The sequence below is a fragment of the Varanus komodoensis genome, unplaced genomic scaffold (genome assembly GCF_004798865.1).
Source record: "Varanus komodoensis strain SLA01 unplaced genomic scaffold, ASM479886v1 scaffold6_2, whole genome shotgun sequence".
NCBI classification, from domain to species: Eukaryota; Metazoa; Chordata; class Lepidosauria; order Squamata; family Varanidae; genus Varanus; species Varanus komodoensis.
Genome location: NW_025336346.1, coordinates 14,279,574 through 14,300,122, shown reverse-complemented (window position 1 = coordinate 14,300,122; position 20,549 = coordinate 14,279,574). Strand labels below are relative to the sequence as shown.

At 41.3% G+C, this 20,549-nt stretch overlaps 1 protein-coding gene across 1 annotated transcript in view; it reads right to left on the bottom strand.

Moving 5' to 3' along the window:
* Positions 1-20,549, bottom strand: part of CACNA1D (calcium voltage-gated channel subunit alpha1 D) — a 240,186-nt gene that overhangs the window by 20,471 nt on the left and 199,166 nt on the right. The window contains exons 38-39 of the mRNA XM_044451181.1: positions 18,192-18,293; positions 13,312-13,442 (exon numbers count right to left, since the gene is read on the bottom strand). Coding sequence (XP_044307116.1) covers positions 13,312-13,442; positions 18,192-18,293 — 233 coding nt within the window. The remainder of the gene's footprint in view (positions 1-13,311; positions 13,443-18,191; positions 18,294-20,549) is intronic.

Here is a 20,549-nt window from a genome sequence, read left to right as displayed (position 1 = left end):
TGTGACTCTGCCATTCTGTACTCCTCAAATGAATACTGCACTCTAAAAACACATGTGGTGAGGACTGACTCGAAGTCACTGACCCGAGCACTCAGCACGGGTGGAGAACCACCGGACTGCACTGTTTCCAGTGCGAATCCTTTGGGGTGTCTGTTCGCTCTGCATCACACTTACTGAGCTGGCATAACCTGGTGTCACATCCTGGTTAATTAGCGATGGTGCCTTGTCCAAGGCCAGACTGCTTCCCTCAGGTGGCTTATTTTTTGGAAACGCACACAGTGAACCTGGCAGAACCATTTCATCACGGGTGTTAAAAACACTGCTACGGCTTTGGGCACGGATGGCCGAAACCCTGCCCTTCTCCTGGCAAGGGAACTCGGTTCCTTTGGACTGGCTGGCATTGTGCTGCACTGCAGCAGCCTGTGCCCTCCCACCGCGCTTGGTGGTCTCCTCCCCCTCCACCCGTGGCCTTTTTGCCACCTCACTTGTACTGTCTCTTGCCTGTGTGAATCAGCTTATTCACGGGGCAGGGCGGAGGCTTGACATGCCATGGGAACCCACCCACTGAATAGCTGAGCAGATCTAACTCACATCAGGTAAAACTACAAGCTTGAAGACTGAAGTGGCATTGAAAATAACCCCAAAATAATACAAATGAGTAAGTTTTCCCATGCTAATTAATAACATATTAACACAACATGTTAGCATATTTTGACACAAAATAAGGATACACTTAGCATTTTAGATTTTACTTTTAGAAAAATGAAGGAAATTATTTTGTCTTGTGAATAGAATAAATAATTAATGGAACATTTGATTCACTTTGCAATATATCTGAGGATGGATCCAGCGTCTACCTTCTGCCATTGAAAGAATACCCCTGCCAAAAATGGGACTTGTGCCCTTTCCTTCTCCACACCAAATCTTTCCAAGGGTGTGTGAGGGGGTCTGTGCAGGGGGAAAGGATGCAGAAGCCCTCTTCCACAAGCATGTCCTTCCAATGGCAGAAGCTTGATTCTAGATCCAGCCCATTATCTACATGGAGACTTACCAGGTAACTGACTCTGGAACATCATTTATTTCCATTTTGTGACAAACTTTTTGTATTCTGTCTCATAAATGTCTGCACTGGAAATGGGTGTGGGCCACCTGGGCTTAAATGTTACATTGCATATATACAAGGAAGTTTAACATGCTCACAATACAGACCTACACATTTTTATTCAGATGTAAGATGTTGGACCCAAATAATCCTAAAACTGAGGCACTTTGACTTTCAAGGACTTCATCTTAACTAGGCAGTCATTATTACTTAATCAAAACAGGGCTGTCTCTTCAGTAAGTTGTTCCTTAACACACAAGATTACAACTTCTAACTGACATGGCAATTCAAGGCAGCTGTGCTTTGGGAGGCACGAGGTTCCTACAATTTTTCACAGTACAATTAATGATTAATACACCCACATGAATCTATCCATACCCACAAATGCACACAGCTTTTGAAATCACAAATAACAATGTTCTCTTTGAAAAAGAAAAGCGAGAAATGGATACACACGTCTGTTACTTTAAAAATCTGAGAATACCTCAATAGGTAAAATATACCACATGACAGGTCACTGATTAAGTATTCACATATGCTTGACAATGATTTTTTAAAAATAAGACAAATATTATTATAATCAATAATAAATGTATAAAAGACGTACTCACTTTGGAATTAGGTTAAAGTAATATTATCACATTTCCTCCTCCATTTCAGAGACAAGCATTTAGATTTAAGAAAGCACTCCTTACTTGCAGTATAAACCATTATACAAACACTTTTGTATACTTTATAGTCAAATATAAATTGAAGAGTTTTCCCTACAACTCTGTATTTGTTCTTTTGCGCTGCCTTCAGTGAAATTGGTTTTAACTACTACAAGGAACCCTGATCTATAAATAAAGAGTAAAAATTCCAAATCCCCCTTTTTTGTGCTGGAAGATTTTATATTTGAACTCTTATGAAAGTACTGCTCATCTTAAAATCAAAGACAGTGCTAGTTTCATGAAATTCATAAACCATCAAAAGTGTTAGTATTCACTTGAAGCAGACAATACTTGTGTTAATAAATATTTAGAAAAATGCTGCAAGGTTAGCTTTTTTTTAAAAAAGCTAGTTTTTATGAAACAAAGCAGCCCAGAAGTATAAGCCCAGATAAGCAGCCCAAAATGTCAAAACCCTGCAGACCATGAGAGAAAATGAATAAATAAAAGTGTGAACTGTTGCTACCTTTCTTGTATCTCTTATCTGCACTGATATATAGGAAAGAAATGAAGTGCAAATTTATTCTGATAACTATGCAATTAATCAGTATCTAATAAAATAAGACACTAAATATTAGAAGGACACCCACACAACTAAATCATGCAATAACACAAATTAAAACAGCAGGACACCTACACTGTAGCAGTGAACATAAGAAACGTAGTAGTCAAGTCTGGACTCCTTGGAACGACTTGTCTTCATAGAACCCATCCTACTGCAACTCCCGGATGCTCGTGTTTCCTTCATTCTCTCTGTATAGAGGACTCTGTGTCCTATTGTCAAATCCAGCTGAGCTTCAGTGTGAGCCCAGGAAGAACATGGCAGGCCAATGAAGTTGAAGCAGAGTGACGTACTGAGCCCATCTGCATCCAGTGACCACTGAAAAGCTCTTCTAATTTTCCATCACAGCATGTTTATTATGGTTATGATTGCTAATTGAGGGTTCGGGGCATTTCATAAAGAATAGGACGGCCTTGCTTTTGAAATTACAAGCAGTAGTCTCTCCCTTTCTCATTGCGTTACACATTATATCCATACAGGTATAGAGAATCCGTATGTATTTTCTCCAAGGGAAATGTAACGAACAGGCAAAGCTCTATACGACGCATTGGACATTAATAATTAAAGGCATTTAGGCTCTGCTACACATTTACTTTGCAAATAGCCTTATGAGTACTGGGCATGAATTTAAGTTTCCATAACTACTGACAAAGAATTAACCACTCCCCTCTTACCACAGTACTAAATCTTTATTATGCTGTTGCTTTCTAAATAAGATTCTGTGATTCTATAATTAAGTAGTTGATAATAAGGAGAAGGTCACCATTAAATGTTTGATTAGGGTAAACAATAACTAAGGCTTTATCTAAAGTTGTTCCTTTACGTAACAGAAGTCTTAAGGTGTGATTTGGCACTACACCATATTTTTGTAGCAAATTCTTAAGAAACGTTGTAAAAGAATTTGGAGGAAAATCTAAAATATTTTAGATTGTTTTATATTATCAACCATAAAGTACTGAAAACTATGAAAATTATTGTACTTTGGAGCGACATTACCTAATCTTATCTAATTATCTCTCCTATCTCAATTTGAACCCTTATCTTAAAATTGCAAAAGACAGATGTTCAAAGTCCCATTTCAGTTTTGATGCTGTTAAAGGCTTAGTGCAGACATAATACTTTTCCATAGTTCAGAGTAGCTATGGGTTTATTTCCCTCACCCTGGTTAAGTCCTCAGACAGGCAGTGAATCCATGGCTCCACCCAGGCACTAGACTGATAAACCATGAGTGCTGTTTCTCACCTTGCAACCTGACAGAAGGGCAGGTGACTGTCTGAGCCATAGTTGGTTCGATGCAGATATAACAAATTAAGATGGTTTAAGCATGTGCCAAATGCACTTCAAAGCCTGGCTTCACAATCACGTTTTAATTCCAATGAAAGATTTAGGGGAAAATGTTCGGTTTTATGACTGCAAACAAAGTTATGAGTTCAGCATTATGACTACAAACAAAAACATGCAAGTGATTTTCTGCTGGTATTCATAGTCTTCATAGTTTTTCTTTCTTAAGTTACAACAACAGAAAATATTATTTCAGAAATTTTAAAAGATATATCTGTGAGAACACAACAAGGTTTAAATACTACATTTGAATCAGGTATTAAAGTATTGAAGTATTGAAATCATCTAATATATACAAAGTCAGACTTGTCATTCTTGTGGATTAGGAAACTTTGTTCTATTAGTTAGCTAAGAGTAATGGGATAACTTTCTTGCAGAACTATATTTATGCATTTCCCAAACAGAATAATGTCTCCCTTCTACAACTGAGACTTACTCAGTTCCTTCAGTTCAAGTTTTGGGGGTGCAGGGACTACAAGGGGAAAGGAAATCTGCTCCCCTGGCAGAAAGCCACCACTGGATTCAAGCCATCATCTTCATGTTGAAAGGAATCTATTTTCGCGAGAGATTTATTACAAGTCTTGTGTTTATAGTTAAGAGAATGGAAAAGGGATTTAAAAGCTCATCTCCTCCACAAACCACCATAGTTTTGCTCTTGCAAAATTTCTCTATCTGCTTGGCTGAGAAAATCCACTTCCTCCCAGGCTATCTCATTCTACCATTCTGTGGGTTTTCTGAGAATGCTGTGCCCTGTGTTTCTCTAAGGCCTTTGAAATGTCCCCTGGTTCACAGTGGCCAGATAAGCTCATGGTTCTGGGGATTTCCACTGAGTTTCCCATGCTGAGTCTTCCTGTAGCATTAAGAGCACCAGACAACTGGACCCACTCAAAACTTGATTTGCCTAGCGCCATAGGCAACTGCTGATTCATAGTAATGATAAAGGGTGTGCCACTCGCAGTATCAGACTGAAGCAATCAGTGTAATACTGAAACAAATCTGCGCACAGCCCAACATATCCAACTTATGCAAATGCTGCAAAATTATTCAGAAGAAAATCCCACACACAAAATCATAGAAATTGCACAGATACCACTGAATGTAAGTAGGGGCAATTATACAAGGGGATTAAGCAAAACTTTCAAATGGTATTGTAACAAATTTTCCCCTTCCACAGATGGAAAAGATCTGTCAGAGAATGCTTCCTCTTTCACAGAAGGGAACATTTGGACAAAATCCTCTGAGAAGACTAAAGTGAAATCTCTTACTTTAGAATGTGTTCTACTTGTAAATAAATTTATATTATAGATGATGATGATGATGATGATGATGATGATGATGATGGCTATTATTAACACATACACACAACCTAATTTGCCAAAAAGCCATCAAGGTGGTGTACAACAAAGCAATAAAGCCATAGCACAGTGGAAAGGACCACACAATCAGAACAAGCCACTGTAGTTTAAACATAACTCATGGGCTATTGAAGGGTTATTTGAGGATTGTTTAACCCTCCAACTAACCATTCTGACTAGGTTCATATGACATAGTGAGCTATCTCTATGCAGGTAATTAGGCGAATGTTGCCAGAAACATGCTGTGGCTCATAACAAGCTAACATGGGTAGTTTAAGCCATGGAAGGCTTGATTTGACCATGGGAAAACCACCCAATTTGGTAAGGTTTTGTTTAAAATTGTTGCATACTGCCTCAGTGGCTTTTCAGTGAATTAGGTGGTATACAAATGTTATTAATAATATATAGATTTGCTTACTAGCAAAGCACAAATCACTGAATAGTGAAGTTGGAGAGGGCCAATAAAGCATCTCTAACACATGGCTCTCCAGCTGCATTTTGAATGCTTCTAGTGCAAGAGAGCTTTCTAGGTAAATAGTTCCATTGGCATATTGCTCTAATAGGCAGCTAGTTTTTCCTGATGTTCAGCTGGAATGTGGCTTCCTGTAACTTTAGCCCATTATCCTTGTCCTTGCCAGGATATCGGCAGCTCCAGGGCTCCATCTGGTGATCAATAATAAGAACAAGCACCCTGGTAGTTGCAGGGTTGGTCCCAGTTCCCTCAATGAGCACCAGCTGGGAGTTATGGGGAAGGAGCGGTGCAACAGCAAGTTCTTCCCTCCAGATGCTGCCACAGTAGCATTGGTCTTCTGAGTGCTGCTCCGTGTTGCAGGTCCAGCTTTGCCTTGCCATCTTACTGCCTTCCGTTCCCTGCCATGCTGTGACTTGCTGCTCCTGAATCCTGCCCCAAAGTACCCGTTCTGCTGTGTTACCATCCATTAGGCTCTGGCTTGTTTGGGGCCACATCCTTCCCTTGCTCCACTGCATACTCCTGGTTCCTGACCTTGGCCTCTCCCATGAGTATGACTTGCTTATTTCACTATTGGACTTCGGACTGTGTTTAGACCCTGCCTTGCTTTGGGTCCTGTTGACTGAATCAATGTGCCTCTATCTTTATTGCCATCCACTTCAGCTTGGATGGCACTTTTTTCAGGGAGTTCATAGACTGTCTTTTGGAGAAGGCTGAGCCAATCTAACAACTGAGCAGTTCTGCCTTGTCATTTTGCCATCCCCTCAGAATAGCTGAACCACTCTTTCCTCTATCTTTTACTACGCATATAATCTGAAGAAAGCTTTTTTTAAAAAAATTATTTTCGATTTATATCCTGCCTTTTTCTTACAAAGGGCTCAAGACAGCTTACATCATTCTCCTCCTCCATCTTATCCCCACAAGAACAACCCTGTGAGGTAGACTGGGCTGAGAGTCTGTGACTGGCCCAAGTCACCCAGCTGGCTCCATGGCTGAGCGGGGACTCGAACCCAGGTCATCTGAGTCCCAGTCCCAGGCTCTGAACCACTGCACCACACTGGCTCTCACTTTTTGTTCCCTTTAGCACACCTCACCAAACTCAGTCTCACCTTTGGCCTTCCTGCCACCATTCCCACCATTCCGTGCTACCTCTCTGTACTCTTCCTTTGTAGCCTGTCCTTGTGAGATGCAATCCATCCCTTGCAAGTAACTTTTGGCCCCAGAGTCCAACTCTCTCATGCTGGCACCACCTTTGTAGCCAGGCATTCACCTGCAGTTTTCTCCCTACTTCTATTCCTATTCTGAATATTGGAAGGACAGAGGAGGGGAAAACGCCTATCTGGGTCCAAAGATCTTGAGTTTTCTTCGCGAAGCTTCAGAGACTGATGTGAATTCTTCGAAGCGCCACTTGGAAGTACTGTTTGTTCCCACATGGACGAGAAGGGATAGGTATCGGTGGGCTTTCTCAGCACTGCCAGCCCCTCAGTCACATCTCTAATCTGTACGTCGAGGAGACAGCATGCCCTGCAACTCCATAGATCTTCATGACATCCATGGACTTCCATTTGATGCAGGAGAGACTCTCCCACAACTATCACCCTTCTCTTGTCGTTGTAGGACTTGGTTTCACTGCCTCTGCTTGACTGACCTTCAGCCTCTTGGCTGTTGTTGAACTGGGTGCCCTGTAGTTCTTGCTCTATGGGTTGCCCTCCACTCATATCCTCAGCTGCCTGAAAGCAGTTTCAGTTTCACTGCTTCCACAAAGTAAAGTTGCTTACCTGCAACTACTGTGCTTTGAGTGCATGCACATATATGGGCTCTGCACCAGTTTTGGGAAGATTTCCAAGCTAGACTTATTCTGGCAGAAGCCCCTCTTCTCCCTCCCCTAGTATATGTAGAAGGACCTCCCGTCATTTTCCCCAGTTCTCTTCTGACTGTCATTGTGAGTGCAAATGGGACAATGCAACTGGCATCCTATATTCCTCAGGGTGGTAACTTGGGTCCTCCCAGTGATGGACCCTGGGGTCAGCTGGGCCTCTCTCCTCTTCATATTGACAGTAGAATGGTGGTGGTGGCAGCATCCAGTAGGCCTCCTGGTCCAGACTGGCAGTGGGGATCTGGACTGCTCTCTTGGGTGAGGGCTGGAAGTGGGCAAATAGCCAGCAGTCTGGGGTGATGAAGGGTCAGCGGCTGGCCACAGTGGACGCATCAGAGCAGGCTGGTCCTGGCACAAGGAGCTGCAATGGAGAGACCCAACAACGGGAGGGCCAGAGTGCAGAGCAGCAAGTCCCAGATCTCCTCTTGCGTCTCTGACCGTTCCATTGCCAGGATGGACCAAGGTGGGACTGCTGCCGGCATAGACACAGATGACACCCGGGGAGAATGGCACCTGGGCCATTTCTGGTGTTTGGCCTTTTGTGCCTCACCATCTTTTACCCGCTTCCACATCTGGCAGGCCTTGTCCAGGTGCCCAGGTGTGGAAGGCATGGATGGAGCAGTTGATGGAGCCCGCAGAGGGTGGGAAGATGTAATGGCCCACAAGGTAGATGGGTGCTCTGGCAGTGCCGGTGCGGCCAAGTCCACAGCCAAAAGGCCACGGCTCCACAGTTCGGCCTGAAGCCTTCTTGCTCAGTTTTACTGTGCCTGCCAAGTGAAAGCCTGGCAGTGCAGGCAGGCTTCTTCAAGGTGCTCTCTGCCAAGGCAGAGGAGCCAGAGAGACAGTCCATCCATGCGAGGCAAACAACTCTCATAGCACATGCACTTCCCAAAGGTGCGCCTTGAATGCCATTAGAAAAGTAGAAAAACACAGTGTAAGAGAAAGGATAGTCCGAAAAAATGATGACAGGAGGGTTTTTGTTAAAGAAAATTTTTATAAAGAATGAGGGTTTTTTAAAGGAAAACTAAGAGAACAGAGCTAGAGAATGAACTAAGGAGCAGAATGCAGTAAAGACCAAGTGGGAAACAAAAGGCAATGTGGAGAGTTACTGGAGAGAGGAAAGCCCCAAGACACCCTGGAGGAGAACTGGGAGAAATGGTGGGAGTTCTTCCTAGATATACCAGGGGGAGGGAGGGGAGGTGCTCCTGCCAGAACGAGCAGCTTGAACATCTTCCTGACAAACAGGCCCTGCCCAGGTGCAGAGCCCATACATGTGAATGCACAGAGACCACAGAGAACTGTAGAGTGTCTTCTAGTTCTTCAGCATCTGTCATCCCTTTCACAGAGTTTCCTCTACTTCCCTTCCCCTTATCTCAGGATGCTCCTCTTAATCTGAAGTGAGATTATGCCCATGTCCACCAGTACTTGCTCAGGCTCATAAGAGGTGTCAGTGGCTTGTCTGAACAAATAAAACCAGCACAAAATTAAGAGCTACATAACTGTAAAAGCCAGATAAAAAGATGCATCTTTACAAATGAATGCAGGCTATCCTAGTTCTTGAGGGAGCACGTTCTAGAAAAACGGCCCAGGAAAAAGCCTCTTCTCACCTGTCCAACAAAAAGGCTTCTATTGTCAATGCTGTAACAACAAGACATGTTCATAATGAGACATGAAGTTTTTTAAATAGCCCTAAACTAAAATAATGAACAAGGCACCTGCTTTAAATTTTATGGAAAGAGAAACAGAAATGACCATGTGGAGCAAGAATAACCTGTACTTCAGCCAGTTATCTGCCTAATATATGATAGCAATAATATTTGTACCAAAGCCCCTTGTGTCTCTGGCTATGACTATGGGCTCTACAAATGTTTCCTCCAAGCTCCTCTTAATTACTTGTGACGGTAAAACAGAATTTGTGGTTCAGTGCAATCTGAAATTCACGACCATGTTCTGTAGGTACCAGTACCACTAGATACCCAAAGATTCTAGGAGATTCTAGGATCCATCCATCCATTTATCTTAGGACCCAAGTAATGGAGCCATTCCATCATGAGCAACTCTTGTGCTGTCAGGGTCATGTTCAAATGATTGTTCAAAGCCAAACAGCATCTTGCTCATGTGAGACATGCTAATTCTACAGGAAAGATACACAATTAGCCCACATTCCCCCAAAGTTGGAGCATTTAACGCTAACACCATCCTATGGAAAAGCAGGTCTAACAGTTTAGGGGTGCAATCCTATGACACCTAAATATTCAACAGATTCACACGTCACAACAAGCAATCCTGCACATTTCTACCTTGTGCTTTTGTTTTGTTTTTTGTTTTTGCACATGGATGAGCCTGAAAGAATATCAGGCGCATCCTGGTAACCTGCCTCCTATCCTCTGTTTTCTTCCTTTCAGTCCTCTAGGCGCTATCCTATGGGACACCGCAGGGTAGAATGATGCCCCTCACTTTGAGAGCTGCGATCACGAACCAGGTCTGGACCACTGTGTCAGTCAAGCAGTCTCTGCTGCTCAAACAGGGCTCGTGTCCTGATGTGCAGCAGAAAACAAGCCGCTGGTCAGGCACTCTCCCCTTCTGCTCCAGATGGGACACTCAAGCAGGAGGGCAGTACCTGATCCACAATCAGGAATAACGGGAATCAGTGGGGATCCACACAGCAAGGAGCTGTGGCCCCTTCCATGAGCACCTGAGTGACGCCCCTCCCAGCTGTGGGCAGCAAAGCCCCTCCCAGCTGTGGGCAGTGTCTTTTCATGGACACTGGGATGGGGAGGCCTCTCTGGCAACCCCAAGCAAGAAAGGGGGGAAGTGCTGCTTTCCCCCTTGCTTCTACCCAGATGGGTTGCGGACACCCCTCTGGCAAGCCAGAGTGGGAGGGAGGTGCAGTGCGGGGGGCATCCACTGCAGCACAGATCCCCAACTGGGCACTGCTGCCACTCAGCTGCTTCTCATCCTGCTGCTCACGTGAGAGGAAGGCCCGCCCGGATGGCTGGCACACTCATTCCTGAGTGCCATCTCTGAAGCAGCACTTGTGCAGCTCTGTAGTACATGCTGGGGCTGAAATTGATGCAACAGTTCAGGAGAGGTGGCTTGCACACAAATGGAGGAAAACTCCTAGTAGATGCAATCTAGCCCTTGATAGTGTCTATAATCAGGTATATTTGGAGGCAGTAGGGGTGGCTACAGAACAACCTCTCACTGCCTCTCTCCAGTCCTCTACTTGCCATCCAGCAGAGCTCTTTCAGGTTGTTCAGGGCCTCTTATACATCGGCCTCACCTTAGGCCTGCTCTAGTATGTTTGCTAGGCACCTCCAGGATAAAATTCCTTGCATCCGCCATGACTTAAATTCCAACATTAGAGCAGCTGAATCAAATAAGATATTCAGAGCAGAGTCTGGTTGAGTGTAGGTTGTAAAAGCAGTGGCTTGCAGTAATTGAGTAGTTGAATTTGTAAAGTGACAAGGGCTTCCAGAAGCCTAAAGCCAGGCACACATTTGGGTCTATACTCATGATCAAGTATCACTGGTTCAAAGAGACTATGTGCTATATTTCTTGACTGCTTGTAGAACGGCAGCTACTTTCTCTTCCAAAAATGAGTTTAAGGAAATTGAAGGCATGGGAATTAATCCTAACAAAGCCAATTAAGCTCTGCGTACTGTGCAAAATACTTGGAACCAATGTCATTCCCTTGCTACAATCCTTGTTTGAGTAGAATTTGCCACAGAAATACTCTTCAATGTATCGCAACAGTTATAATTGTAGTGATTAGTTATGCACATTCACACAGAGGAGGAAAACAATCACATACCCAGCAGAGATCTTTGTCTGTTATACAAACCATTACTGGAAAAGTCCCAGGTTAAGGTTCATGGTTTGGCAATCTGCCATAAAGCTGGGGGGGGGGGTGTGTGACATCATAATTATAAAATTCAGCCAGTCAGTGTTCATCCCAAGATGAATGCTGAATTAATCAATTTAGCACATGTTCACATGAATCGATATTACCCAAGATATTTACATTAAAATGGCTGTGTAACAGCCACACTGGCCTGCAATTCTAATAAGAACTCTGTCATAATATGCAGGACTTAGGGTGGGGTGGGGGGAGAAAAGATGCAAGCTTGCTTGAACTAAATAGCAGTTCTGAAACCTTGTCATAGTGAATGCCCTTAAATCAAGGTGCTATTATAAAATATTTATTTATAATATAGCATAGACATATGAGAAAACAAACTGTTCAGCTGACAATATAATGTTGGTCCCCACTTGGACACAGCTAGAAAAAGGAGTTATGTTTCAAGATCCCCAGGTTTAAGACCACTGAACATGTTTTAAGGACCTTCAGCAAAGGATTTCCAAAAGAAGTGACAGGGTGTGGGGAAAGGTTCAGCTGGTACCCCATCCAAGCACATTGCTTTGAGCGTGAGCAATAGGGGCATCACAAAAGGGATAGACAAAAGCTGAGAAATATTTTGTAGCAAGAAAAACTGGCCTGTGCAGACATTATGACGAAACAGGAAATATCATGAAGGGTTACCATGTCATCTCTGCCCTGCACACTTTCATTCCTGTTCTCACTGTTCTCAGCCTTCTTGCATTGCCCAGAAGGTCTGAGAAGGGCTTCTACTCTCACTCACTTGAACATGAATAGAACCCTCTACCCATTTAGGAATCCAGCTTTATCAGGGTTCTTGATCAAAAGGAAGGTTTGGCTCATGTTCAGGAGAATGCAGGGAGGTTGAAAAACAACGACAGTAGAATTGAAATGTGTAGAGGCACCGGTGATAGGGAAACATGCACAATCCCACGCCCTGTACAGGGAACTGGTACTTCTTATTCAGGCATAGCTCTTTAACAAGGTTAATGTTTGCACACACAGCCCTCACTGTTTTTCTGCAAGGAACCCAAAGCAGCTTACTTAATCTGGCCGCTCCTTTCCATGTTATCACAGCAAACTTGTGAAGTATGTTAGGCTGAGAGTTAGCAACTAGCACAAAGTTATCCAGTGCACCTCAAGACCATGTGGGAACACACTTCCATTTTGCATCTGCTTTCTAAAACAAGGGGGGAATGTCTCATTCCTAAACTGTTAGTCATGATGTCCAAAGTATACTGGGTTCTTGAGGATTTAACAGTACAAAATTTGAACCTGTTGTTTGCTGTTGGGTTAAATTTCTATGTTGTTTAATCCTCAACAACCCAGAATGCCAAGCTCAGACATTAAAACAAAGAACCTGGAAGAGGATCCATTCCTGGGTTGATTCAGAAAGCAGATCCAAGCAGAATTTGGGAGTGCATGGGAGGCCTGGTATTGCACTTGCTCACTCATGCGCTGCCCCTCTGGTTCATGGGATGCCTAAACCATGAATTGGCATTATATGTGAATCAGGAGATTGTATCTAGAGGCATGTTTGAGGATACAGAATGTGTGTTCAAACCATTTTCATTTCATTTCCAATATATCCATCTACCCCCCCTGCTTGAGAGATCCTTATGTATATGGAGAAGAGAGGGATCATATGGAGGAGTCACTACTGTGAACTAAACCAACCAAAAGTCACATGTCATTTGAACCTGCATGGGGACTTAAGTCTCAGAATGCTGTTGTGATGGCTCATGGAGTTTTAATACCAGTGGCTTTTAAAACTCAACAGTTTCTACATGAAAACTGTACAGATTTTGTTATCACTTAGCAAGGCTTCACAAGAAAGGCATTTTTTGGACTTACCTTGTAATATACAGAACAATACGGTTCCTCCTTTTAATGTTGGAAGACCCCCAAATTCTCAACAAAACACAGTCCTCACGGCACTGCTTATTTCACCCATAGTCATTCCTGTTCATATCAACAAACTTGCAACATGGTTAGTTAAAGTTTAGAAAACAAAGTCACCTGTAGTGCAATTGTGGTGTTCTTTGCAGGATATTTCCCCACCAGTCCTTGTTCTTTCCGTTTCTTGAATTTCCTAAAGTAGTCCTGTATCAGGAAGGTGGCATAGAACTTCCCCACGGTTACCTCATCATCTAAATGAACAGACCAGACAGATCTCTCCCAAGTCAGCACATTTCATTAATAGCCAAAATATACTCTTATCCAGTTTAGGAAAAAAGTGATGGGTGCTATTGGCACTAGGGTTCTTGCTCATAACAAGCTAACCTATACTTAGCATAAAGCAATTTTTAGCAGGCAAGCTAGTCTAATCAGTAGAAGCAGAAAGGAAAGGCCTTATTTTATAGACATTCAAAGAGGTAAGATTATCAGAGGTAAGATTATCTTTTAGACTGTCAGCATGTCCATGGAACTGAAGTATCAATTTTGATTTGTTTGAGCCGGATTGTTACAATAAGAATTGCAACAGGAGCACCTCCTGTCTTATTGAATTTGGTCCTTTTGAAATAGCATATCACCCAACAGATTCAAATATATCAAATAATTATTTCTATCTGACCTATTAAACTGCTTAAATATCCAGCAGGTTATATGTATGTTAAATAATATGTCAGACATGAAAAATCAGGTCTTTGAGGCAAAAGCTACATGGGTTTCCTTTCAGCTGAGGTCCAGCATGAAGAGACCTTTGTGGTATGGCACAGTTGTATAGGTCAGGATTTAATACGCTGCTTTGCCAGTAACTGGTTCCCAGGCATTAAGCATGCATTGTGCACATACAATTGAAGAAGTGATCATTTCAAGACTAAATGCATATTGTGCAAAATACGTTTTTCACAAATGTTTACTTCCTCCTTTATCTGACAAATCAAGACTGTTGGGTTTCTTTAGGAGCATGAAAAGTAAAATGATAGGACACAGTTGATTCCTGGACTGTGTTTATCATTACTGGCAATTTATCAAAGTAGTTCTCTTCTGTTAATATTGCCACACAACAGAACAGTATATTTCTTTTACATGGTTTGATCTTGTTTCAGGAGTTGGGATAAATAAATAACTTGCTGGAATAACTTTTAAAAACGTCAGTTTCAATCACCTGTAATAATCAATGAGGTATTTTATGTAAGAGAGGTTTCTGTGTCCTTTTACTTTATCTGCTGTTCCAAAAATTCATTAAGTAATAACTGTTGGGAACAATAAACCCTGAGATGGGTCACACTCCTAACTAGAATCTTAACAGTGCAGATAGAAAGGACTGTATTTGACTTGGTATTTTATTTTACTCACCAACAGTGAAGTGAATGGATAAGTCATAAAACAAAACAATAAAAATAAACAGAATAGATTTAACGTAGCTTGGTTGGGAGCCCAGTCTGTTCCATGCTGTCTCTTAAATAGCATCATATAGCCTGCTCTCACCCAGTTGCAAAAACCTTATCAAGGTACTGAGATCCATAAACCTTCATTGAGTACAATGCAAGCTTAGGGGTCCAGCACCTCAGGATCAAGTCTGTGAAGCAGAAACACTTTTTTGTTTTATTACTGCCATAGTCACTGAACTACATCCTTGGAAGCAAAGCTTTCTTTTTTTCTGTCTTTCTTTTTAAACACCGAATGTGTTATTTTCTTGGAAATTGTTCTCTTAGCTAATTCTTCATTTCCTTGAGAATATATTGGAATGAATTTATCTCCAACAGTTAAGCTGAAAGCTTATGTATATGCTCGATTATGTAATGGTTAACAGGATTCTTCTGAACTAGTGTCAGAGAAAAATCATTCATACAAAAAGATGCATGTGTGGAGCTACAGGGAAATCCTTGTATGCCTAGGAGTGGCTGACAAGGCTAAAAGTCTGTGCAACTCCAGTCCAATCAATGGAACATGTATGCATGTCATAGTCATGTCTAAGGTGACAACTCTGCATGCACCCAGTACACTGAGTACTTCCACATATCCTGCTTCTGAAAAGATGGTCAGTGCTTTAACTTTGCTCCAGCAAAACTTAAAGAAGAGCATTTTCTGTGCATGCAGATCTGACATATGCAGACTTGGAGGGAATAGGCGAAGTTTTTAGATGAAGAGTACATGTTTTATTAAGAAAATTGTTGTAAGATTCTCATTATCAAGCTCCTTTCCAAAGGCTCTTCCCATCCTTGCTATTATTTCCTCTGAAATATATGAACATCAGTAATAAGGAAATAATATATCAAATGTTTTTGGGCAAACAAACAAACAAACAAACTTGGACAAAACACTTTCTACCATACTAACAGACAAACATACAGCATGCCTTAAACTTCCCTCTCATCACATACTTGTACAAGGTTTTCTGGGGGTACTAGAAATGTATGTGCAAAAGTAAGTGTCCACATCTGCAAACCAGCTACCTTTGCTTGCAAATTCCTGGCTGTAGTTAAATAGCTGTGTGAGAAATGGGGCATGCCCACAACGTATTTCGCAGTCAAGCACAGCCCATTTAAAAAAATATTCTCACTTTAGGCACAACTAGATATATGAAGGAAAGAAAGCAGCTACGCAGAAGTGAGCACAAGTTAAACAAAGTTGAAATCAACATTAAAGGGAGATTTAACGGAAGGAATTTCAGGAAAACAAGTTTGGAAAAAGACAAAGGGCATCAGATGGGCCTTGGTGTGTTCTACTCAGTTAAGGATGGGAAATTTTGAGCAAACCTTGGAATAAAAAAGGGAATCGCAGTGGCCATTGTGTCCTCTTGCCATCAAATATTAGCAGCATTAATCCATGTTAAATTGCACTTTACTTTTTGCAAATTTAATTTCCATTTTAAATCAGAAAGTTCTTTCCAATTGTTAGTGCATTATGGACATAGATATACAGACACTAATAATTTATTATGTTTGCATGTTAGCATTCATTATTTCTTAATTTAGGAAATAGGTGAGGCTTTTTCTTAGCCATAAAATTAAATTAGGTCAAATCCTGTTTGAGAGATCTGATACATACTTAAGGAGACTGATCTATTTTTTCACATAATGCTTGTAGAAAACCTGCACTTTGGCTAATTCAAGGACTTTATATATATTGCCTTTTATTCTAATTCTGGACCTTTGTTTTTTATTAAAAATTAAACAATCCAATCTGCAATGACTTCTTTAGTATGATGTTGCTAAACTAAAGCTTTCATATCTTATGTTTTTAACAGAAACTACATTTCCATAGGAATCAGCAGATATGCTTTTCTGTATATTGACCTCTATGTTCAGAAATGAACCATTCCATTTTCAGTTTAGTCTATAATCTGCAAGAATTTGCCTACACTTGCTAAAGATTCTCTGCATTGTACAATAAATGAATCATGCAGAAATGCTCCCTTTTCTGCTTCTAATGGAATTTTCCTTCCTTCCAGTGAAGAGGTTCACTGAACTTTGTTGTCAAAATATATCTATATAAATGGAGATGAGTACAACTGAAAATCTATATTTACTTTGTAAGCTGCAATGAAATGAAACTGAACTTTAAATTGCACTCCGAAGAGGACCAGTATTATAATTTAATTCTAAATGTATACTCAGCAAAGGCTTTCCATGTGCTTGATTTAGGCAGGCATGGCTTGCTATTCTGAAGCATGTGTCTGTATTTCAATAAGAACAAGGGGAATCAAGTTGGCCAGAGGCAACCCTAATTCCATGCCACCACCCTAAAACAGAATTGCTTCAGAATATTCTGAAAAGACTGATAGTTGAAAGGAATAAAGGCTGCAGAAAAAGCTCAAGCACATAGTTACAACAATAACACAGCAATTCATCTAGGCCATGCAAGCACTCAGGTGTAAGGCTGAAAAAGAGAACAGAACACAGAGATGTAGTTTTAAATGTGCAGCATCAGGCCTCTCTTGATGGCTGGATTTTCCCAATCACGTTTGGCAGCATCCCATCCCCCAGTGGAGCCGCCAGTTGCAGGTGGCTCTTCCAGCAACAAAGGCAGTGCTTCTTCTTGGGCCATGCTGAAGATTCAGGAGGCCAGGATGCTCCCCGCCACCACACCCCCGAGACTGAGAAGGTCATCTCTGGAGAAAGAGGCTTCTCCACCATCTGGAATGGGATCTTGTCGCTAACTTCCAAACCCAAGCCAGGGCCATGCGGAAAGCTGTGATTACACTATAAAAGTACAGCGAAGTACAACCGGTGCTAGGTAATGAACAGAAGTGGACTGGTCTTTTGGATGTCTGGGATGGGACTTAGATGGATTGCACTATGCAAAAGATCCTGCACTTTTAAAACATGCAAAGCACATCAGAACATCACTTACAATCAACAGTTTATCATTGGTTTATCCTGAAGACAAACATGTGTGGGTCCATATGTTAAATATATACAGTTTCATAGATCTTACTATAAAAGATAAAAAGTGTCCTCATACATGTCATAACTTACATGTTCAGTAGTTCTAGCTAATGCACCAAGAACAGTAGACTAATCCCTTAACTAAATTGATTGTCTTAGATTAACCACGTTCTGCTTGGGCTATCTTTCTATGTTTAGTGTGTATATTGGAAAACAGTATATGAAAATACAAATACAAACACACACACATACACAAATGGATTTAACACCAAGCTCCAATTTGGATTAACTTCATTACCAGCAGACAGTGGTATCTATAAGGATCGACAACAGTAAAATCAAAATCAAAACCTAGTAGTATAGCAAACTATTATTTTGGTATTGAAAGTAAAGACTGTAAAGTTCAATGTCTGCAGACATATTAACATTTTACAGGCATGATGTTTATGTTTTTTCAGACTGTTGCCTCCCCAAAACTTTTTATATTTAATAGTGATTTCAAACCCTTACCAATATATAAACACTGAAAATAGATAAACCTTATAAAATCGTCTCACTAACCGCCAGCAGGAGGAACAACTTGGTCAAGGAGCTTCATGCTAGTTTTCTTCCAGATTTTCTTTATTACTGCCCTGAGTTCTTCATTGGCTTGCTCTAGGTTTCCTGTAGAGAAGGAGGGAGGGAGAAGGGTGGGATAAATTTGTAAGATTTTAGTTTAGTTCAAGAAAACAACAGAACAGAAGTTAACATGGCCATTCCTTTTCATATTGTTATAATTACTGGAGCTGAGGGAGAAATTCTGTGAATACATCCCTACTTATAAAAATCACATAAAATATAAATATTTGCCCACTGGAGAAAGGGAAGCACTGCCCTTCCTCCCTGATAGTATCAAATAGACAGATCTGACTGGCCCCATGACATCATTGGCAACTTTATTATTTTCTGCACTCCCATGAATTCTGTTGCACCAATGGGACTCACCACTAGTGAAATGAAAGTCAGCACTGTGTAAATGAATCCTAAAAAGCAGCAGATCAGGACAGTTCAACAGATTTATCTCCTGCAAGCTCAGCTGATCTGTCTGATCCCAGAAATGAGCATTTCTGCTTATTTTGGGTTGCGTGAACAACCATCACGTCTCTGTTTAGTGGGCCCAGTTTGTGTGCAGCCAGCATGGGATATTGCCCAGTACCTTCACCCCTATTTGGCTGTGTGATGCTGTCACATACAAACATCTGGTTGGTTGTCAATAAATTGACGGTTCAATCATCCCTGAATGGCTAGGTTTGCTTTGTTTTTAAAGGATGGTTTCAAAGCTACAAGTAAGTAAAAGAGAGAACTGTGAACAAAAAGGGAAGGGTATGCAAGAAAGTTAAGCAAGGGTGGGCTTTTATGAAATTCCCTCCCTTTCAAAAAAAAAAACAAAAACAAACAAACAAACAAAAACAAAACAAAAATCTCAGATCTTTTCCTTGCAAATGCTATGGGGGTGGAAATTTTGTTCAGCCATGATGATGAACAATTTGTCAGGAAAGGTAGAAGGTAGGTTCTGAAAATGAGCCCCCACACCATGCAACTGGCAGTATCTCACTACGTGCAACTTCCAGCATTCATTTTCCCTGTATGTGGTGAAGCAACTGCCCAAAAAAATCCCAAGTGAGGGGTGGTCCACTAATAAGATGGGCCCATATATGGCTGAAATATTGCATGTTGAAACAGATTTAATATTTGTGTTGAATGTAAAACTGTTTTCTGAATATACATGTGATTTCACTAACAATAATATGCTTTAAGGATATAATAAGTACAGAAGCATGCATTGCCCTGGATGTCAAGCATGCATTGCTACTCATTGTCCACCTTAGAAGCAATTCCGAGGTTATTTATTTATGATAAAATAAATAACTCATGTTCCACACACTTCTTATTTCCAATTGAATGAACAATCCAGTAATGCCTCATCTATAGTTGGTTTTATGACATCCATTCCTGGAAACTCCAATTGTTTATAGGTGAACAAACCAGAATTACCCCAACAACTTCTCATGGCTAGTTGTTGGATTAATTCCAAGATATTTAACCCATAAAAGCATGGATTTCCAGGTTTGCACATCAAGGAACAACCTGGGAATTCTTCTTTTGGAGCCATTCTTGGATTAAATAACTCAGAAATGGTCACTGTGCCATTTGAACAAGTTGGGTGAGTAGAAGGCAACTCTGCATACGAAAAGAAAGGTGGAGGAAGGAAAAGTCATCCAGCTGCAGCCCTCTTCTACACTGCATACCATGCAGAGGCAGGGTCTTGGCAGCTGCAAGGAGATACAGAATTGGAGCGGGGGGCAGTAGCCTATTATAATGTCAGTGCGATTTTGCTCATGGTTCTTTGCATGCATGCCAGCCTGAAAACAAGACTGTGCCTAAATAGAGTGTATATGTATATTGCAAGAAAATCACACACTGCAGCAACATGTTCATATATCCAAACACTCCCAGAAAGCTGAGGGGCCCAACTTATAACAATGTGAATATATGAAGAAGCCTCACGGCAACCACATAGTAAGCCATGAGAGCCTCTGATGACAAAAACATAATCATTTGTGCTGTAGGGTTTGGCTTTATAGTTCTTGTGTTCGCTCCCAGAAAAACAGATTCAATTACTGGCTGGATTCTTCTGCGGGAATACTTGACATTTGCTAATAAAGACCCCTGGTTACTCAACAGACAACACGAATCAAATGTACTTGGATGGTGGGGTGGGCCTAAGCTGGGAGATGAGATGAGGCATATCCATGGTAATCTCTTTGAATGGACATAACTTTATGGGATTTTCATATGCATAGTGCTATCAGGTCATAATTGAGTAGCAACTGCAAGAGATTATATAGTTTGGGTAAGATTTCAGACATTGTTTCTGAG